This window comes from Sardina pilchardus, chromosome 7, assembly GCF_963854185.1.
Source record: "Sardina pilchardus chromosome 7, fSarPil1.1, whole genome shotgun sequence".
NCBI classification, from domain to species: Eukaryota; Metazoa; Chordata; class Actinopteri; order Clupeiformes; family Clupeidae; genus Sardina; species Sardina pilchardus.
In genome coordinates this window covers 20410419-20430588 of record NC_085000.1, presented here as the reverse complement: position 1 = coordinate 20430588, position 20170 = coordinate 20410419, and the positions used below count along the sequence as shown (strand labels likewise).

At 40.4% G+C, this 20170-nt stretch overlaps 3 protein-coding genes across 6 annotated transcripts; 2 read left to right on the top strand and 1 right to left on the bottom strand.

Moving 5' to 3' along the window:
• Positions 1-233: 233 nt before the first annotated feature.
• On the bottom strand, positions 234-8301 carry dnajc16 (DnaJ (Hsp40) homolog, subfamily C, member 16). Of its 2 annotated transcripts, XM_062541165.1 has the most exons (15): positions 8162-8301; positions 7543-7721; positions 7393-7459; positions 6936-7260; positions 6644-6828; positions 6404-6508; positions 6162-6320; positions 5898-6028; positions 5616-5793; positions 5190-5372; positions 4930-5006; positions 4234-4314; positions 3538-3627; positions 2829-2999; positions 234-2714 (listed from the first exon to the last, which is right to left on the bottom strand). In XM_062541165.1, exons 2-15 carry the CDS (start codon positions 7710-7712, stop codon positions 2267-2269), a joined length of 2370 nt encoding a protein of 789 aa, XP_062397149.1. In that variant the 5' UTR covers positions 7713-7721; positions 8162-8301; the 3' UTR covers positions 234-2266. The 2 variants fall into 2 exon arrangements, with proteins under 2 accessions (XP_062397149.1, XP_062397150.1); XM_062541166.1 differs by lacking the exon at positions 3538-3627.
• A 42-nt stretch (positions 8302-8343) lies between these two features.
• On the top strand, positions 8344-12503 carry casp9 (caspase 9, apoptosis-related cysteine peptidase). Of its 2 annotated transcripts, none has more exons than XM_062541163.1 (11): positions 8344-8433; positions 8813-8945; positions 9044-9242; positions 9333-9425; positions 9559-9617; positions 9772-9948; positions 10032-10121; positions 10287-10434; positions 11199-11387; positions 11699-11808; positions 12056-12503. In XM_062541163.1, exons 1-11 carry the CDS (start codon positions 8375-8377, stop codon positions 12173-12175), a joined length of 1377 nt encoding a protein of 458 aa, XP_062397147.1. In that variant the 5' UTR covers positions 8344-8374; the 3' UTR covers positions 12176-12503. The 2 variants fall into 2 exon arrangements, with proteins under 2 accessions (XP_062397147.1, XP_062397148.1); XM_062541164.1 differs by having other exon boundaries at positions 8400-8433; positions 8787-8945.
• Positions 12504-12965: 462 nt separating this feature from the next.
• On the top strand, positions 12966-19895 carry nemp1 (nuclear envelope integral membrane protein 1). 2 transcript variants are annotated; one of them, XM_062542223.1, is made up of 9 exons: positions 12966-13106; positions 13447-13562; positions 13694-13913; positions 14029-14101; positions 14209-14302; positions 14478-14592; positions 17501-17726; positions 18840-19013; positions 19185-19895. In XM_062542223.1, exons 1-9 carry the CDS (start codon positions 12986-12988, stop codon positions 19393-19395), a joined length of 1350 nt encoding a protein of 449 aa, XP_062398207.1. In that variant the 5' UTR covers positions 12966-12985; the 3' UTR covers positions 19396-19895. The 2 variants fall into 2 exon arrangements, with proteins under 2 accessions (XP_062398207.1, XP_062398208.1); XM_062542224.1 differs by having other exon boundaries at positions 19190-19313.
• The last annotated feature ends 275 nt before the right edge of the window (positions 19896-20170 follow it).

Genomic DNA, 20170 nt, shown 5'->3' with positions numbered 1-20170 from the left:
AAAATAAACAATTCTCTTTCTTCACAGCGACATATGTAATGACTCCACAAATGAGACCTAGTCTATATTAAATACTATCAGCTCATCTAATATACTGTATTCGCCAGGAAACCAGCCTGTCCAATACCTTCCTGTTATAAACAGTTATCCGTGGTAAAGTTATATTAGTCTAATCTCAATATCTGTGACGGATCCTCATCAGCGTTCAATACAATGACCTTTCCAAAAGTTATTTAAATTCAATTAAAGATTTTCAGTATTGTATCCCTTTGTCTGATCTGTCTGTCTGCTCACTACTCGTGTGAGTCCATGTAAGATTATTTGAAGGCCTTATAGCCACCACCAGATTAAATGCTGTCTGCTCTATGAAGAAAAACAGAGACAAGGCTGCAAAATGTCACACAAAACTGGACACGAATAAGAGCTCATCTCTTTTCCTGTAAATCAGGACATTTCACTTTCAAAATTCATACCATCTCCTTTAAATGAAATGGTTTTATGAACAAGCTGCAAAAAAACTGGACAACTTTGACAATCTAAATTCTAGAACGTTACACAGCAAGGTTGAATGATCTTTAAGTGTCTTGTATGCAGTTTACATTGAAACCGTCAATAAGCCCAATTTGCACGAAATGATCAGGTCTTAATGAATTCACATGATTCACACTCAGGCCATTTATATTTCTCTTTTAGAGTTGTGTCATGAACCACTGTAAGCTATCTTCCTTGATGAGATTCGTCATCCTTCCGTGATATGTCATCATTTGTTTTATGTGATGATGATTTGGAAGATCCAAACAGTAAATAGCCTACTGTACATGTTTACATTTCAAGTCACGCCAGGCTGCATTGCTCTCAGGGAAAGCTAACTGACCAGTTCGTCTATACTCACAATTGAATAGCTGCACTGTCTCTTTCTTGATTAAACATCTGTGCCACTTAAATTATGAATATTTACTGTAGGTTTACTGGTCCTGTTTTGACCTGTGGTCAAAATATTATTACTTCCTTAGTCCCTTATCTGCAGCACAGATAATCCAGGCCATTAAATGCCTTTTTTAATTCTCTTTTTAAAAAAATGTTATTAAGGGGAATGCTACCATTATGTGAGAGAGTACCTTTTAACTATTATGATGATGAGCAAATGCAAGAAAAGTCACTTTTTTTACAAACAAATCCAAGTGAAAATGTTAAAATTCAACTGCATCTAAATGCTTGTAGACAGTGGGTGTATACAGTACATGTGCCTAAGGCCTAGAGAGGTAAGAGCTGTTAATGGTATCTGTGGGCCACCAATAGTTGTCTCAGAAATGATAAGTATAGATATGTATTATTTGAATAAGATGTGTAAGGTCTAGCACTCTACGGTTATCCACAGTGATTCAACATATAGAGATACATATGAATAGAGCAGCAAACACATCACAGCATGCTAAGGAAAGGTGGCGTGACTTATTCCCACTGCATGAGTTGCACTAAGGTCTACCAGACCATGCCTGCAACCTTTCATTTCCCCAAAACAATACTCTGTGAAACTAAGTCAATGTATCCAGGCTCCAACTTAAGCCGGGCAGACACTGTGCATTTTTTTTGTCAGTCGCCTAAGACCTTGAACTCGCACTACATCTTTCAATCAGAATTCTGAGCTCACAGTGTGCGTTCGACTGCTCACAATGTAAGACAGCCGACAAAATGTTCTGACGGAAATCTGATCGGACCGGAGCAGAGCTGAACCTTTAATTAGGGGTTGTGAGCCTGCTCGAAATACACAACATATCAGACAGGAATATGGCCCAAATCAGGCATTTGTCGGATCTGACTGATTTGGGGCTAAATCGGGTGAAAATTGCACAGTGTTTGCTTGGCATAAGGCAGTAATTCACAAACACAGAACCACTCTGGTCCATGCACATAAACATACCTCAGTGACAGAGGCAAACCCTCTGCCATTAAATAGTGTACATGCCTTTTTTCTACAACCGGACTACAACCAGATATCAGCCAAACCCCAATCAAAGATCCTTAAGGCGGAGCAAGATACGTCGTCGGAGTTCATGTCTATGGGCGCAAAACGGAGATCACTTCCTCTGCATAAAGGGGGTGTGTCATGCGTGTCATCTCCATAGACTTCAATGGAACAGCTCTGCATAAAGGGGGATTTTGCCCCCCTCCCTCTTGCGTTTCGGGTTCCAGGAAGTGGCTTCTCATGAAGTATCTTGCTCCGCCCTTAATGATCTTTGCCCCAATCCCTCTACACACAAGGGGTTTACTTAGTGACCGTGATCTTGTCCAGGCCAGGCCAGGCAGGGATGTAGTACCGTGGCAAGGTTCCCTCTATGAGCCTCTCCATCCAGAGGCCGAGTCGGTCCAGCTTGTGATGGATCTGCAGTGAGGTGGAGCGGGAGCGGGACGTCCCTTTCCGTGACTGGTGCTGGTGCTCGTCGCGCAAGCTCGACCTGGACCGAGTCCCCGAAGTGGTCCCTTCCTCCTCGGATTTGTCGGGGTCTTCCCCAGTGTAGACAGGTCTGAAGAGACACAGGTACCTCTTGTGGCCGTTGAGAGCCAGGACATAACCTGTGTAGTCTACCTTGCGGTTGCCGGTCTCGTCCTCGTCGGTGTCGATCTGCATTGTGTCCTGGGCGAACTCCAGCAAGGTGTCCATCCACTCACTGTGCTTGTCCACATTTAGGAAGGAGAAGTGCAGTGTCAGGCTCCTGAGAATGAGACACTGGCATTAAAACAGTTAAACTGTGACAGATGTGAGCACTGTGTATTCCGTAATAGTGTTTTTTACAAGACGCAATCAAGAAGACCATGAGAAGACTCACCCTGTAAATGAATACACCTCCTTAGCAAACTTGCTCAGTAGAACGTTTTTAGAAGCGTCTGTGAGGACCAGTACTACATTGGTGTGCCCTGGCCTTAATTTCACTAGGTTGCTCATGTATGTGATGTCAGTCAGCTCTGTCACCTCCACAAAGTTCTTCCTTGGTTGACGACTGGAAGATGTGGAACATTTTAAAGTTAGAAAGTTAGAAAGCTGAACTATCAAGATCTAAACACTCTTTTTTTCCTTTTTTTTTTAAAGGAACATGCCACCGTTTTAAGAAATTGGGTTATTCACCATCTCTCTGCTAGAGTTAGTGAGCAAAAATGTTTTTGTCTCTGTGCACGTGAGATGTACATGCAGAGATATCACCCAACACATCAGTAGTTTCTCACTTGCCATAACACGGACAGTCTCTGTGCCCAAGTAGCAGTGCTTTGCGACAGGCAAAAATGTTTTTGCTCACTTGTCTAACTACTAGGGGAGACGGTGAATAACCCAATTTTATAAAACGGCGGTGTGTTCCTTTAAGAAATGTACAATTATGCAGAAATTGCACATAACACTGTAATTAGATTTTTCCAGCATTAAGTGAGTGAAAGAGTAAAATCTTTTTAGAAGTAAGCCAAGTACTGTATTAGTAATTATTAGTAAAAGTCATTTGAAAATCAACATACAACTGTCCATGTTTCTGATTGGAATCATTCTACCTTGATGTGCTGGTATTGTTGGGTGACCCATTTTCTGTCTTTGAGGCTTCTTTTGATTTTGGTTTTGCCGGTATATCTTCACTCGAATCACTGATATAAAACAGAGTCATTAAAAAATGACAATATCAATGAAGAGTATAAGCCTCATTTTCATATTCAGGACATGTTCAATAGAGCTAAATCGTATGAATCTCAATGGTTTACCCACTTCCGTCACTCACTAAGTAGCATTTGTCAGCCTGTATCAGCTCATTTTTGCAGCGGTTTTAGTATGGAAACCCAAAACTGGGAATACTTGGGCCAAATAGTGAGGTGTTGAAAAGTGGGCTTGTTTTAATTGAAAGAGGAGAGGTGTTTTGGATTCGTATTCATTGTGGCCATTTATGACCTGATTAGGAACATAACCAGACAACGCACAAGCCCTTGCTGTATGGCTGACTCATTTGAAATCAAGTTTTAAACTATTTTACAACCATTGAAGAGATTCTATCGATAGAACGATGTTATCAGATGAGATGTGCACACAAATACCAGTTAATTAGCTGTTCCTGCAACCTAATAAAGATGCTATGGAACCAATGCACAGCATAAACACAGTGACAATTTGTGGAATAGTAGCACCAAGTTAGTCATCAAATTCTTCCAAGTCTAGAATTCCAAATTTAGACATTTACTATAAACATGCAAGTGTTGTACCTGAAGGCCTGGATGACAACAGTGCCAAACAAGATGAATAATGCTGAGAATATCAGTGACAGCAGAGGCATCATCTCACGCCTGCACAAAGAAAAACAAAATGAAAGATGTAAAAACTTAGGAACAAAGACATAAAAGTCAAAACATATAACATTTTATTACCAATGAACATAAGGTAACTTTTAAAACCATAAGAAAATTGTTGAAAGGCAGGCTTCTTCTATAACAGTCAACTTAAGTGTGTGGGGGAAACAAATAATTTAAGGACATGATATCAAGCTTTGAAAGCGCTGTCTGACAGTTTTCCACTATTATCTGGCATTAGCATTAAGCCATGTTAAGCCATGTTAAGCCAAGTCATGTTTTTGAATGGTTGTGCAACATTCCCTCAGTTTGCCTTGGGATGGGAGAAATACTTATTTCAATGTTTGACTTCCTGCTTTTAATGATGTAAAAAAATCATCATTTTACATCATTGAAAGCAGGAAGTCCTATTCATGGGTTTCATTGAAATCCGTATTTCTTCCATCTCAAGGCAAACTGAGGGCATGATGCATGACCATTCAAAAACATGACTGGTTTTCTAAAGATACAAAGCTTAATGCTAATCGGCGAAGTGTCCCTTTAAGAATTATACAAATATGACACTACACATGGGATCTTGTAGATGCTTCAAGACAAAATGCTACAACTCACCAATTATTGTGAAGAACGTCATCAATAATTTCTGTCAAGTAATCATATGCTGTGAATACCCATCGAATTAAAAACATCTACAAAGAGAAACAATTCAACAGTTAAGAGCTTTTATGGCACCCAAACTCATCAGAGACCAAAATCTAGGCCAGTGCTAATTTTCCATTTACTAATGTTCCATTTCAGGGGGGCTCTGAGGAGACTCCTGAGGGATGCCGGTGGCGAGAGAGGGGAGGGGGGGGGGGGGGGGGTGAACTCACAGAGGCAAATTCATTGTTGAGTTCCGGCAGTATGGCGTCGTGGTTGAGGACAGAGGGGTCCTTCTGGAGCCGCTGCAGCTCTTCCAGCAGCCGGTGCTTGTCCTCCTCGCTGCCGTTCCAGCCGCTCAACACAGGCTTGTACAGGACCTTGCCAGCTCCGCTCCGCCGCTCCAGAATCACCACCTCAGCGCAAACACAGATAGATAGACAGATTTACCATGACCCTAGAAATAGCCTGCTACAATGATATTTACAGCAATGATGTCCACTTCAATGATCTGAGCATAGCCATAGCCCAGCACCAAAAACCTGGATGATTGACTGTATCTGGTGGAAGTCTATTTATTTTCAGAGGTCATCAGACTGCAACAAGGTTTATAAACGTCATGACCTTCGACCTGTCTTAAAAAGTGTGCCCGTACACACCTGTGGAGGAGTGCTGTCCCTGTTCCTCAGTAGCGTGTCGCACAGGGCCTGCTGCTGCCGCTGGTACACGTAGGCAAATCTCAGGACATCGTTGGTGTTGGTGGAGGCCAGGGAAAGGAAGGCCTTATTACCAGTGGAAAACGACTCCTCTTCACTTGTGATCAACAACACACAGTATCTGGGAAACATATTGAATTTAAAGAGCACATGTTAGAATTTAGTTAAGCACATACTGTAGTTTCTGTGGCTCTGCTAGAAAAAATAATGCGGAACATGGCTCACTTCCTGCGCCGGTGAAACTGTTTCACAGGACAAAGCTCATCAAAGACCTTTTGATTCACCAGCCGAGGAGCCAAGAGGAACTTGTTGTTTGATATGAATTCATCAATTATTGTTTTTTTCATCCCCTTAGCCTTGGGAAAAAAAGCAAAACTGATTTAAGACAGTATTAAGGTAACTGACATTTTAAAAAATCTTGTAACAATTCCAGATGGGAAGAATATGCCAGTGTTAATGTATCAGTGTTAATCAAGACAACAACCATACCTGAATAATGTCTGCTGGCTTGTCTGTGTTTTCCTTGAACACAAGCATTGTTGGAGCATATGTATTAATGTTGAACTGTCTCAGTAGGTTTGCTGTCTCTGTGAGACCCTGGTCCACGTACCCAAATTGCACATAGTCTTTATAGGCAAATGCAGTCAGCTGAAAAAGAAAAAATACTGAGGTTGTATAACAGTTTTCACGTTATTGTGGATAAACTCGTAGAGGTAGAATTAACTCAGTACCTTATATAGCAATGGGACAATGGGAACTTGGTCGAAAAGGAGGACGTGGGGTTTGTTGATTGCATGCCAGCTGTTTAGAAACTGGTGGTTATTCCTATCGGTCACCTGAAACATTGATGTACATTCTTCCAGTATTTTTATGTGAAACAATTAACCGGACAGAACAAAATACGAATAGGGAATATGCAGACATAGAAGAAGTGCTAGTGGGAGCTACTGTTAATGTAAGAGGACATTTACCTTCTCAACAAGTCTTTGTGGGAGCAAGTCCTCTACAAACTGCCTGAGGTGTTGTCGCACCACAGCATAGTGGAAAAAGGTCACCTTGCCGTTTATAACACCAAGTATGGATGGGGTACGATGTGCACCAAGGTGATTGGCCAATCGTCGCTCAAAGCTAACATCCACCACACCTATGCCAACACCTTAGAATTAAATAAAAATGCATTACTGTAGTTGCACCTGATTAACACGCTATGGACAATACAGTCAGAGCAGACACACGGCTTATGTTCATTAGTACTGTACATACCCAGAGGTTCCAGTTCCTGCACACTCTCTTTCCACACTGGCTCAATGTGGATGCAGCTGAAGCACCAATCAGATGTTATTTTGATCAAGTAGGGTCGCTTAAAGCTGTCAGGCACAATGTCATTAATGTATTGATTGAAGTGAAGCATGTATTTGCTGTCAGCAAAGTCTCTGCCATCCTTGGCATTGAAGGGGAAATGGAAGAATGTCTCATCAAAATAAAAATGGTCATGAAATGGGTGGTGTCCATGATGGCCAAACGGCTGAGTGTCGTCCGTCTGTCCATAACGGTCATAGTTTGATCTCTTCTCCTCACTGGACAGGATCTGGTAAGACAGAATGCATTCAAAATCTACATCAACTGATCTATAAAACACACAATGTCTAAGGGGGCAGCCTTTATTCAACTAGAAACAAATTCATACATTTTCCTGTAAAGTCTTCCAACGTTTGTATACCTCATATGATTTGGTGATCTTGATAAACATATCCTCAGCTTCTGGATTTTTGTTTTTGTCTGGATGCCTAGCAGAGAAATTCATATAGCTTTTAACGTGAGATGTTTTCAGAATGCATGATTATCCACTATGAGTAAGATTAAATGTTACCATTCTTTGGCCAAACGCTTGTAGACTTTTTTAATTTCAGCTTGACTGGCGCTTTTTGTGACCCCAAGCACCTTGTAAGGGTCAAAAGGAGGGACTGATTCCACCAAGTCAAACAAGAGAGCACAGATGACCACAGCTGGCAAGGTCAAGGGTGCCTTCAATTCCACCATGGTTTGTGGCTGAAAAGATATGCAAGCATAGGCTACATTTGACATTCTAATTTGAATAAAATTAGATACAGCAATGCAGATATGATGATGAAGTAATCACCCATTCATGGATGTAAATGCAGTTAAGCCCGTCAGCTCGGCCTACACGTGGAGCACGTTATACAGTATGAACTGCTGAAATGTTTATGTCAAGTATGCATGCTGCATGCTCCGAGATGAACAATTCTGTGGCTGCCAACATACAAAACTCTGTATACGTCAGTCACTTGTCAAATAATATTGACAAACAGTGACAAGTGTCCATAACGAATTCAATTTCCACAATATTGTAAATCGAGGCAATATTTTACACGTCCATACGAGAAATTAACGTCAAAGATAACATGGATATTTATTTTTTTTTTACAATTTGACAATTCAATTTGGTCAGCATGCCACTTTCAACTCACCTGAGAGTATGCACTACCGTTTTAAGAAAGTCATATTTAAGCCTTGACCTTGACCACAGACAAGTATCTCTACGAATGTCTGGAATGATGCGTTTCACTGTTTACAACATCCCGCTTCTTCTCCCACCAGATATTCCCGTTTACAGTCCTTCCGTGACTGTCAACTCGATGCGACTGCGTGGTGAATCAGAGGTGACGTCAGATTTGTGTCTGATGAAAACAAGGAAGCGCAACGTGAAAGAAGTAGAAGATCTATGGAGAACTAAGCTGAGGTAGGTTTCTACTTTTGTCATTTTATCGGGAATTTAGTCCAGATTCGAGAGGTATTGGGCATATTCAGAAGAGCTGATAGTGGTATATTTCACTATTAGCACGGTGACATACCTAATTGTGATCAATTGTAGTAGCCTACGCTTTGATATTGATGCGTGAGTGAATTAACTGTCTTGTTATTATGGCGATGTAGCCATTGTAATAACGTAGGCTACTTTTGTTGACCAGCTCTGTTCAAAAACAATGACATGCCATGCCATTCCCTGGTAGTAGTCGAGGTGTAATGGAGAATATTTTCGCAAGGGTCGTACTATAACGTTAGTTTGTTTGTTCTTTCGCTTCTGCCTGTTAGCCTCTTTTGTTTCCTGCTCTGGACAGAATGGACCCTAGACATAAAAAGATCCTTCAACGCAACAGAACAAATCTTGTAGGGGATTTAGACCCGTCAAACGTTTATGATGGACTCCTGACCAGGGGAGTCTTCACCCAAGATATGATAGATGAGATAAAGGTAAGACCCACCCGAGGGGCCCTTATGGTTGACTTCTCAGGGCAAGTCAGTCTCTTCTACTTTTCCTGAGTGTGGTGATCCTATCTTTGCTGTTTCAGAGCTCAGGAACCAGAAGGGACCAGGCCAGGCAGTTGATGCGAGACCTGGAGACACGAGGGAGCCGAGCCTTCTCTGCCTTTTTGGAATGCCTCCGTGAGTGTGGCTATGAAAGTCTGGTCAGTGTCCTCCAGACTGAAGATCCAGTTGGCCAGTCTGTGCCAAGCCCACGGACTCCAGTAATCACACCTCTGCCAGTGTGTAAGAGCACAGTCTTTGATGTTTCCATCACTTCCTCATTTTTGTCTTTCAATATCTTGTTCCTCATATCAATACTTGAATTTTGCACAGGTCCTATTGATGTCAGAAAGCCAGACAAAATCCACAGTAGTCCACCTAAAGAAGTGCCTCTATATCCTACTGAAGTAGATATTGCCAGCCCATGTAAGTATGCACGTAAGCTCTGATTCCCCTCCCTCAAGGTAATATTTTCAGTTTGACCAACATGTATATTGCGTGAATGAGAGGATTCTATGTGATGATTGAAGTCACATTTGAATCCTTATGTGTTTCACAGCTCCAGAGAGGGAGAGCCCAAAACCCAGGCAAGGGAGGACAAGACGAGATAGCATCCAGGTATGTCTAGCTGACCTTTTTCATATGTATTAAGATTCTATTTTTTATGAGCAGAAAACTTTCTTTGTTAGGGGCTTCTGAACCATTTTAATGGGTGGAGTTTGGACTTGACAGTTGCTTATTAAATGTTTTTTTCTGTTTATCTTTCCCTCAGAGTTATAAGATGGATGCTAGCCCCTGTGGACTCTGCCTCATTATAAACAATGTGGAGTTTGAACAGTATTCAGACCTGAAGGATCGTAAAGGTTCAGATATAGACAGTGACAAGCTGAAGAGGCGATTCAAGTCCCTCAATTTCGATGTTGTTGTGAAACGAAACCTGAAACATAAGGTATAGCAGGGATGCTATAATTTCACAATAGTATGAAATTGAATGTATATTGCTTTACATTTATACCATATCTTGTTTCTTAGCAAATGAAACAAGAGCTGTCAGCGTTATCAAAGACGGACCATTCCAACTATGACTGCTGTGTGATCATCATGCTGTCACATGGCACAGAGGTACTGTAAACTGAGTGAATTTTGAAGCATTCACCTCAAGTCTTGTGCTTGTTGCAAACTCTCATTCTTTTGATGCATCCTTTGTTAGTGTCACAGCTATTTTTAGCACTCTCTTTTCATATACCGTCATTGCTGTGTGGTTTTAAGCCTTTGTGTTGTCCTTAGGCCACGCACAGCCGCTTTCCTGGTGCAGTGTATGGCGTGGATGGCGTCCCTCTGCCAGTTCAGGACATCACAAACTATCTCAATGGACACAAGTGTCCCTCACTGCAGGGCAAGCCCAAGCTCTTCTTCCTTCAGGCCTGTGGAGGAGGTCAGTTGAGTTCTTAACCAGATAGAACATTCCAGATATCACATGACACTGATGAATGACACATTCACAAGACACTCATGATAATTGCTTTAAGGCTGCAGTACATCCACACTATTCAGTTTTGTTTTGGTTCAGAAACACTTTTTGCTGCTCATCTAATACTTCTCCAGCATTTATCAAGCTCCTGAAACGGAATGATTTGAAAACGCAGTTAGATATTCTCTCAATATTCATTTGAAATCGCTGGCTTTGTGCTTTACTTAACTTACCGTATGCATTTTACTTGCATTATTCTGTGGACAGTGTTATCTGCAAGCATCAGAAAATGATGACGTAGAAACCCATGTCCCCCTCCTGATTGGACATTGTCAGTTTGATGTTTCCTAACTCTCCATGACCAAAATACAAGCTTTTACTTACCTTGCTGATTTTGATAGTATCTGTAGTGCAGTTAAATTCAGTGTTTTATAATGCAGACAGTTGTGGGAATGGTCATGTAATTTGTGCGACTGGTCTTGTCATTCCAGCTTCATATTTAAACTGAAACAATGTTTTAAAATGAAAACGGAATGGTGAGGATGTAACTTGAATATATTAGCAGGACCAATGGATGCCATTTCAATCAGAATTGTGAATAATGCATATATAGTGTTAGTATTTGCCTGCTATTTATAGCAAAGCATTGTGCAACAGTAACATGTTAACAGTAAGACAACATACTGGTGCTGCCGCCAACTCATGGCATGAGTGTGTGTGTTGGATAGGAGAGAAGGACACTGGCTTTGAAGTGTCTCCTGATGAGGTGGAGCCATGTAGGGGTGGAGCAGATGACCAGACAGATGCCATCCCTGTGTCGTCCAGCAGTGACTCTCTGAGCATGTCAGACGAAGTTGATGCACGGGCTACTCTCCCCGCGTCAAGTGACATTCTGGTGTCCTACTCCACTTTTCCAGGTATGCTAGGGTCTTCAAAACATTAGATTCACTTAGAAATGGAGTTTTAAAAAAATGTCCTCAAGATCAGTACAGTTTTGCACACATGATGCCATTCATAAAGATTACATAGATGTTAAAAAAAAAACAAAATTCATATATTGAAAGATAAATGAATGACTGGAAAATAAATAGAGTTGTTTTTTAAATTCTTCTATAGTGTACCCTTCTGGGAAGATGTTTCCCCCATGCATCCCAGGTTATTTGATTTGAAGTCTACAAAGTACAGTAGCCGTTTTAATTGATTTGTCAATTTGATCTGTCACCTACAGGATTTGTCTCGTGGAGGGACACCAAGGCAGGTTCCTGGTATGTAGAAACCCTGGATCGTATTCTGGAACAGAATGCTGCCACTGACGACTTAGTAACTATACTTATGATGGTGGGTATGCACTGTGCCGATAGATTGATACTGGAGGATTAGGCAAGCACCAAAACTGATCTTTCTGTTTCTGCTACTGATGCTCACATTGTTATTCATGCTATCCAATGTCTGCATGGCAAAGTTGTTGGCTTTCAGCTACTCGGCTTGCTAGATTTGGATAAACCATTCAATGCCTCTTTAATTGTGACATATCTAGGTGACAGAAAGGGACCAGTATTTAACCATTTTTTTTTTTAATGTCTAGGTCAACGATGAAGTGTCACAGAATTCTGCAAAAGGCTTGTATAAACAGATGCCGGGGTCATTCAACTTCCTTCGAAAGCACCTCCACTTCCAGGCTCCATCACACAGCAAGTCTACATGACCAGCACATCTGACTCTGGATCACAGAGAAATCCTCAGGAATTCATAATGTTTAAATGGTTATCCTTTGGTAATCAATATTGTTAGCTTTGTAATTTTTTACTTTTACACACAATTTGTAGTGCTGTTGTTTACTGAATTTCTCAGTCAGAGAGTTGTCACCCTTTTTTCAGCAATTTTGTAGGGTGTCTCATTAATGATTAGACATCAATAGATTTTAGCTTGACAACTTATTATTTTATTTTTTTTACAAGTTATTTCAATAAATGTATATGATTTTTAACATTGAGTCTTTGATGTTGTCTGGTACATCTGCAATTCTTGGAACAAAAAAACAATAAGATATTTTCAAATAACACAGTTGATTGACTGGAATTGTTTATGGCGCTCACATAATGGAATGGACAGCTGGAATAACTAGAGGAGCAATTCACTGAATTAATTGAATCAAATTAGATTAACAATCTCAAGCAATTTAATTGCAAATAAATGTTGCATAACTTTTCTTTTTCTGCAGGTGCCCCTGTCATGAAATAGGCTATATTTTTAGGGAGTCAGGCGAAGCTCCCTGCCTTTCCAATGTCTATGTACAGTAGTTCTGTGGTTTGACCCTTAAGGAAAATGTAAATAGCCAAAATTGCAAAAAGAGATCTTAGCAAGCTTATTACTACAGTGTATCTGTAGCCTACTGTTAAATTTGCGAGATTTTGCTTGCTTTACCCCAGAAACTCAGGCCTACAACTGATTAAAGGCCACCAACTCACTAGGTGGCAGTGTGGAGCTGTCACGGATTCATCTCGCGATTCAAAAAATGTGCATCAGAAGAAGAAGATGCATCATGGCGGGCTGCACGAAATTGTTTGCTGTCGAAGTCGACAGACTAATAGTTTTATTTTGGTTATTTTTCCTTCTGCATTCATCTATAGCATCAGGTATTACAGAAATATCTCTTGTAACTAGCAATTGGTGGTAGAAAACGTTGTTCTTATATTGTACAAGGCAAATACAGGGTGTTACATATTGGTTTTCTGAACAAGGAAGACCATAGCAGCTGCAGATGATAACGTCAACTGATGAGTGATTGTGTCGGGACATTAATTTTTCACAGTCACTTTGTAGATAGAAGACAACTGTGATGTATTTGTTACAATGATTGAGCAAGTTTGATGTAATGGTACAGCAGGTTAACACTTTCTAGAATTCGGTTGAAGAGAGACGGTAATCTTCATACCATCCGTGCTAGACAACCTAACCTATTTGCTGTCATTATAGGTGTTCAAATAATCGATCTGAAAGACAGCCGAGAGGTGACGACACGTGAAGCACAACACTTTTGCTACCATAATCACGTTATGCCAGGATGGAGAGAGACCTGGACAAGAATTCAGGTAATACAGTTTGTTAGCTACTCCAACGAGCATGTTCTTCCCAGTTATGTCTAATGGAAGTGTACATCGAAGTCTCCAGTGGTGAACAAATCCAAACATAATTGTAATGCTTGATCTGTTTGTTGTGACAGGTGCGAGTCTGGAGCTCTAAAGATCTGAAGGTGACTGTAGTTAATGATGAGCAGGAGCTGCAGGAGCTGGAACACTTCAGCATATGGACCTTTATGCAGTACTTCATACGAGAGAAGACTAATGAAACATTTGTCAACATCAACCTTTTTTCGCCTAAGACATGTTTCAGAGTTGACCCTTCCAACTCACAAACATTGTACACTGTTAAATCTATCCGAAGTGAGTGTACCCTTATAGCCAATAGGCCTACATTTAAAAAAAAAAAAAAACATTTGTTTTTCTTCAGTAGCCTACCATCAGTACTAAAATTATTTTTTGTTTTCCCTTACTACAGAATTTGACATCTACCTATTCATAGTCTTTCTTGTTGGGGTTCTGCTGTTTTTCTTTGCCGACATTCTGAGCAGGTATTGTTCTTTCTGCAGTAGGACTGAAAATTATAACTTTTGTATTCGTGTCTATTTGTAATCATCACTTGATATAATGTTTTTGTTGTTGTTGTTGTTCTCTCCAGGAGTCAGATGTTCTATTACTCTGCGGGTATGAGCACAGGAATGATTGCCTCCCTCCTCATCCTCATCTTCATCGTAGCCCGTTTTTTACCTAAGGTAGACGCTGTACATGTACTGACATTTAGGGATGGCATTTTACTTACTTGCATTACTTGAAATGCTACATTCCAACCACTAGGATCTTAAGGTATCCATGGTGTTTGCTTACGTTTCAGTGATAGACAGCCATAATTTGTTCAGAGTTTCAATTTGTTTATCTTTCATCCCTCAGAAAAGTCCATTCTACGTGTTGATAGTAGGAGGCTGGTCTTTCTCACTGTACATCATTCAGCTAGTTGGAAGGAATCTTCAGCTCATCCTGAAAGAACACTGGACCTTGGCCATTGGTAAGATTACACTGTAATTTTAGCATTTAACTATTCATGGGTTTCATCATCAGGTCCCTTTCCACAGGTGTATAAAATCAAGCACACCTTGATTATCAATGCAGACTGCATGGTGCTTGATTTAATACACCTGTGCAAAGGGACCTGATGAAACCCATGAATAGCCCCTTTTACACTGCTGGATTTCCAGCAAATGTATGTACCTTTATCGTGGAACATGACATTAGCGAAATTAGCTGAATGTCACTGCATGTGTTTTACAAACAAACTTAGCTGTAACTAGCAACATGCCGTGCCCACTTTGCCAGGAAACAAGCAAACACAGCTAAAGTAAATTACAATAAACTTATAGATTTATGGTCTAAATTATCCACAGTTATCCATACTTGAGTCCACCATTATTTCAGTCAGAGTTCTTTTCGACATGGGGTAGTTAGAGATGGCACGGCCATATTGTACTATCACACAGATAAATTAAACTTTCTTTCCAGAAACACTTTGTTGTATTTGGACATGGCAAACCAAAAGTTGCGATGGTAGCCAGTAGGCCCAAACCTTACAATCTATGATATGCTGTTTCTGGCATCCATTAGAAAACCATTTTTAGATGAATGGTCAACATAACTTAACTATAGCCTACATCTGACTCATCCTCGGGGAATAGCAATGTTACACTCCTTGACCCACAACTTTATTTTCATGCATTAATTTGATTAATGGCTACATGGCAAAGATTGATTGAAGATCATTCTGTTTTCAGTTGTCAAAAGTGGCGGGGTCACAATTAGGCTGCGTTTAGACTGCAAGTTTGAAGTGACCCAGATCCGATTTTTTGCTCTCATGTGGCACGCATCCGATCTGTGCCACGACAGTGTAAACAGAAAAAAAACACATGAATTCCGATCTCCTCAGATCAGATACAGGCCCCTTTCGTATGTGGTTTTAAATCAGATATGGATCGGATTTGTGTGCATGTGTCTACAGTCTAAACAGACAAATCGGATATTCCAGTGCAATGCGTCCCACACGTCATTCATCTGTGACAATTTTGCGCCTGGTGACGTTAGGTTACAATTCCAAGTGGGCGCGCTGGCGGAGCGTGTTAAAAGTTGCCCTATTGATACTTTGATAGACTATTACGTTTCCGTAGACCATGTATTGAGAATAAAACATTTGTAGCCTACCTAATTATCTACAATCGTAGGCCTATAGCCATCCAAATATGAATGGTCTACTGTAAATAGCCTACAACCAGAGATATTAAGCAAAAAAGTGCCAAATTCAAGCATCGCGATTTGTAGGCTATTAGCCTATTTTTAAAACTGCAACTGCAGTTCTGTTTGTTTAACTTTGCTTCGTGAAATTTGAATGTGTAGACTTCAATCACATGTCATTCATTTCGTCAGTCCCTCGATCTGTTCCAAGTTAACATGAGTGCCATTTGATTTGTATAGTCACAGCAAATGCAATTAAATGAAAATAAAAACATGACCTAGACCTGTGCGGGTTATTGCATAGACAGTAATAGAGTTAGTTGTAACACCCGTCTCTGGCAAAATGAAATGATTTTATAGCGCATGCACGAACAATTATGATTGCGAGTTATGGATTATTTTTATGTGCCGCGATCACACCCAAAGAAAGTTAACACAGCAACTTCAAATATCAGTGTTGGACCAATTGCTTCAGACATGTAAGAAATAAGTCTATAGTCTAATAACTATATTAACAGGTTTTATCAAGTCGATATGACCAAAATAAGCCTACTTAAAGGTTATTGTGAGCTAGCATAATACCGTATGGTCTGCAATGGCTAATCACTCATACAACTAGCTTTAACCAGGCGCGTAGGAACATAGTTATAGCGTTGGGGGGGGACAAGAATGTGAATTTTTTTTATATTAATAAATAAAGGGGGCGAATTATAAGTCACACAAGACACAAAAACCTATTGTTGAAGTTTTAATGGTGCTCTGTAAGATGCCGCTTTGAAGATATGTACATTTGGACCTTTTTTGTTGATTATATATGAAAACAGATGTTAATTGTTTAAGCCAGTAGTGTTTTGTGTTAAAATATGTTATAGGATTCACGATTTTAGCACTGTTACAACCATGACTCTATACTGTTACAACTGCCTACCGCACTTTTTTATGGCTGCGTAGGTTGGAACAAGTAGCCTATGTCACTGAAGTTATTAACAAACTGCAACATATTTGTTACATTCTGTTTCAACTTTCATGGAGTAGAGATGTATGACGCTGTTCTGGTCAAGTTTCACTGCTCTCAAGTCTATCGTCTTTGAGTAAAGCTAGTTTGAACTGAAAAAATTAAAAAATGTTACGATTTGCTGGTTCTCCCCTACAAGAAACTTTTAGCCCATGCGCATGCGGGCCATTTCAAGTGTCTGGCAAATGTAAACACACATGATCGGATTTGGGTCACTGGCGAAAGTAGATGTAAACATGCAATCAAAAAAATCGGATATGAGCACAAAATCGGAATTGAGCATATCCGATTTGTAGTCTAAACACAGCCTTAGTGATCTGATGCATGTCAGCTCCTATCAAACCTATCGTTTTGAAAATCATGAACAGGCAGGATGGGAGCACTTCCGATGCGTTACTCTACACGTCCTCTATCATGTCTATCTTCATTTTGCTGAAATGCCAGCTTGTATGTAAACACTTGCACCAAGGCAGCAATTTTTCACTTCTTTTTTTAGGCAAGTAAATGCGGCATGAAGACTTGTCTATTCTCCCCTGTGAATATTGTGGTTTCTGTCTTAAAGTGACTTATGAGGAAGGATCAATGATCGTGAAGCAACAGCAGAAGATCTTATTTTCATGGAAAAACACTACCAGGTAAACATCACTTCCTAAAGTCCCATTTGTTTTATCGCCCGCAGGTTACACAGCTGTGGTGGGCTTCATCAGTTTTGCTGTGTGTTACCGCCATGGCCCTTTAGTGGACCAACGTAGTATCAACATCCTGTCCTGGACACTGCAGATTTTTGGACTACTACTGATCTACGCTGGCATCCAGGTGCAGCAGGTGGCGTTGGCCATCATGGTGGCAGCCTTCTGTGCCAAGAACCTGGAGTATCCCATCAACCTTGCCTTCACTATTTTCCAGTAGGTGAATCTCTAGGAATGAAAATGCAGTGAATTACAAATGGTCTCTCTTTTCTGTAGTTGCAAGAATGCCTAATGCCTGGTTTTCTGTCTGATCTTGTGTACATTATTCATAAGAGGTCCAAGTGGTGACATGACACATTTTTCAGAGAAGGCAAAAAAAACATAAGGCTTGCAAGTCTCATCTGAATTGTGTGAAGAAGTTAGCCATGTTGGGGACAGCTAATATTGCAGCACAACTTTGTGAGGGCTAAAGTCTGAGAAATCAGCAAAGAAGTAGAAAGGAATAGGCACATTCAATTCATTCCAAGTTGAAAGACTTGTTGGTCATTTTTCTAGGGGGCTTTTATAAGGGGGCACTTGTAACACCATCAGGTCTGGGCATCCATAATTGTTCTTTAATTAGAACTTCCCCCTTGCCTGGGATGTTTTTCAAAGGCAAGGGGAGAGGGCCCCGTACTGCTTCTACAAATGTTGATGTTTCACACCTGGTGATAAGCAAAAGGTCTTGAGATAAGCTCCCATTGAATTTAAGGATAAACAAAGGACCCTCTGAATACAGACCTAAGACACAAGAGATACACATGGGTACAGAAATCACAAATGACCATAAGAAATACACAGTACTTTTACAGAAAGGAGTCTTGATTCACAACACTTTCAGACTACTGTACATAGTACTACCTCTCTCCGTAAGAAGACGATGTGTCCATATTTTGGATTTAAACACAATCCAGGCATTTTGAGACTTCAATTCCGTCTCTAGACCATGAGTTTCTGTTCGTCTTAAAATCAGAATCAGCTTTATTGGCCAGGTTTGCGTGAACAAACAGTAATAGCGCAGTAAGCTATGTATAAGAATAAAGAAATAAATAGGAATAAATAGACCTGTGTTCTACCTGTCCATAGTCAAACATGAACGCGGACCGTCATCAGTGATCTTTCTGGCCTTTGCAAAATGTAAAGCATTTCATTTAACTAACCTCACCTGTTTTCCTTTTTATTTAAACCTGTGTTTGAACGTATAAGTAGTGCTCTCATTAGCAAAGCATAGTCAATCTTAATTGGGGATTGGACTACTCTACTAGTTGCCGTAGTTTCTGTCTCTTACAGAAAGCTGAGCTGGAGAAAACGGAAGCCGGAGCCTCGGCGGCTGCTTACAGAGGAGGAGTATCAGAAACAAGGAGAGATCGAGACAAGTCGTGCCCTAGATGAGCTTCGCAAGTTCTGCAGCAGTCCTGAATCCAACCCCTGGAAGACTGTCTCCAGACTGCAATCACCCCAGAGGTAGGTTTGCGAGAAAGAACTTAGGGTGTCTGGCTTTGCATGACACTGAACTTCTGTACAACAATTAGTGACAAGATAGCCTATTTGACAGACCAGAGTGTGACGTACTTGAACTATTCTACAATGGTATTGCTTAACTGCTGTTAATGAGCTTTCTTTCTCTCTATCCAGAGTAGCTGATTTTGTAGAGGGATCCTCACATTTGTTGCCCAATGAGGTTCAAGTCTATGCACATGAGTATGGCTCTTTCCTGGAGGATGAGCTGTTTGCCACATCTGAAGAAGAGGAGGAGGAGGAGGAAGATGATGATGAGGTTGAGAGAGAATGGAAGAGAGACGTTAAAAGCACTCGATTATCTGACACACATAATAAGTTTCACTGACTCGAGGAAAGTTGAGATGAGTGTCTGTTTGTTGTGTGTGTGTGTGTGTGTGTCTGAGAGAGAGATGAGAGACTGAACGTTGAGTTCATAAAACATAATTTGCTGCCTATGGTATGATTGAGAATAGAGGAGAAACTGTGTGTGTGTGTGTGTGTGTGTGTGTGTGTGTGTGTGTGTGTGTGTGTAAATGCTCATATATTTTTTTTCTGTACAGTTTTCGTCAATGTTGTCACCCAACACAATTGTAAGGGTAGAATAAAGGCAGATTTTTGAGGTTTTCCTCTGCGTAATGACTGATCTGCCACACTGCAAATAAGTCTGCAAGATTGAACCATTAGTTTTCACAATGAACATTTTAAAGATTTTGTATTTAAGCAACTTACAATATGTGATGCTCTGTCATATACTGAGGTCATAAACATGCATGGTAATGCCATTGGGTTTTCATTTAATTGCAGTGTGATGGAAGAAATAAAATAAACTCTTTTGAATTGCCTGCATTTAGGTATATGAAGATATTTTAGAGCAGGAAGAGAGTGGTATTTACATTTAGCTGGTTTTAAAGTGAAATTATTGTGATTCACGTATACTGAGAGCATTCACTCAACATACACTGCTCAAAAAAATAAAGGGAACACTGGTTCATAGGAGTATAGCATCAAGTCAGTCACACTTGTGAGATATTGATTTGGCTAGTTATGTAACAGAGGTGGTTTATGAATCAGGTTGACCTGCTTTGATGTCAACAAAATTTTCTACAGGTGTACTAGAGGGC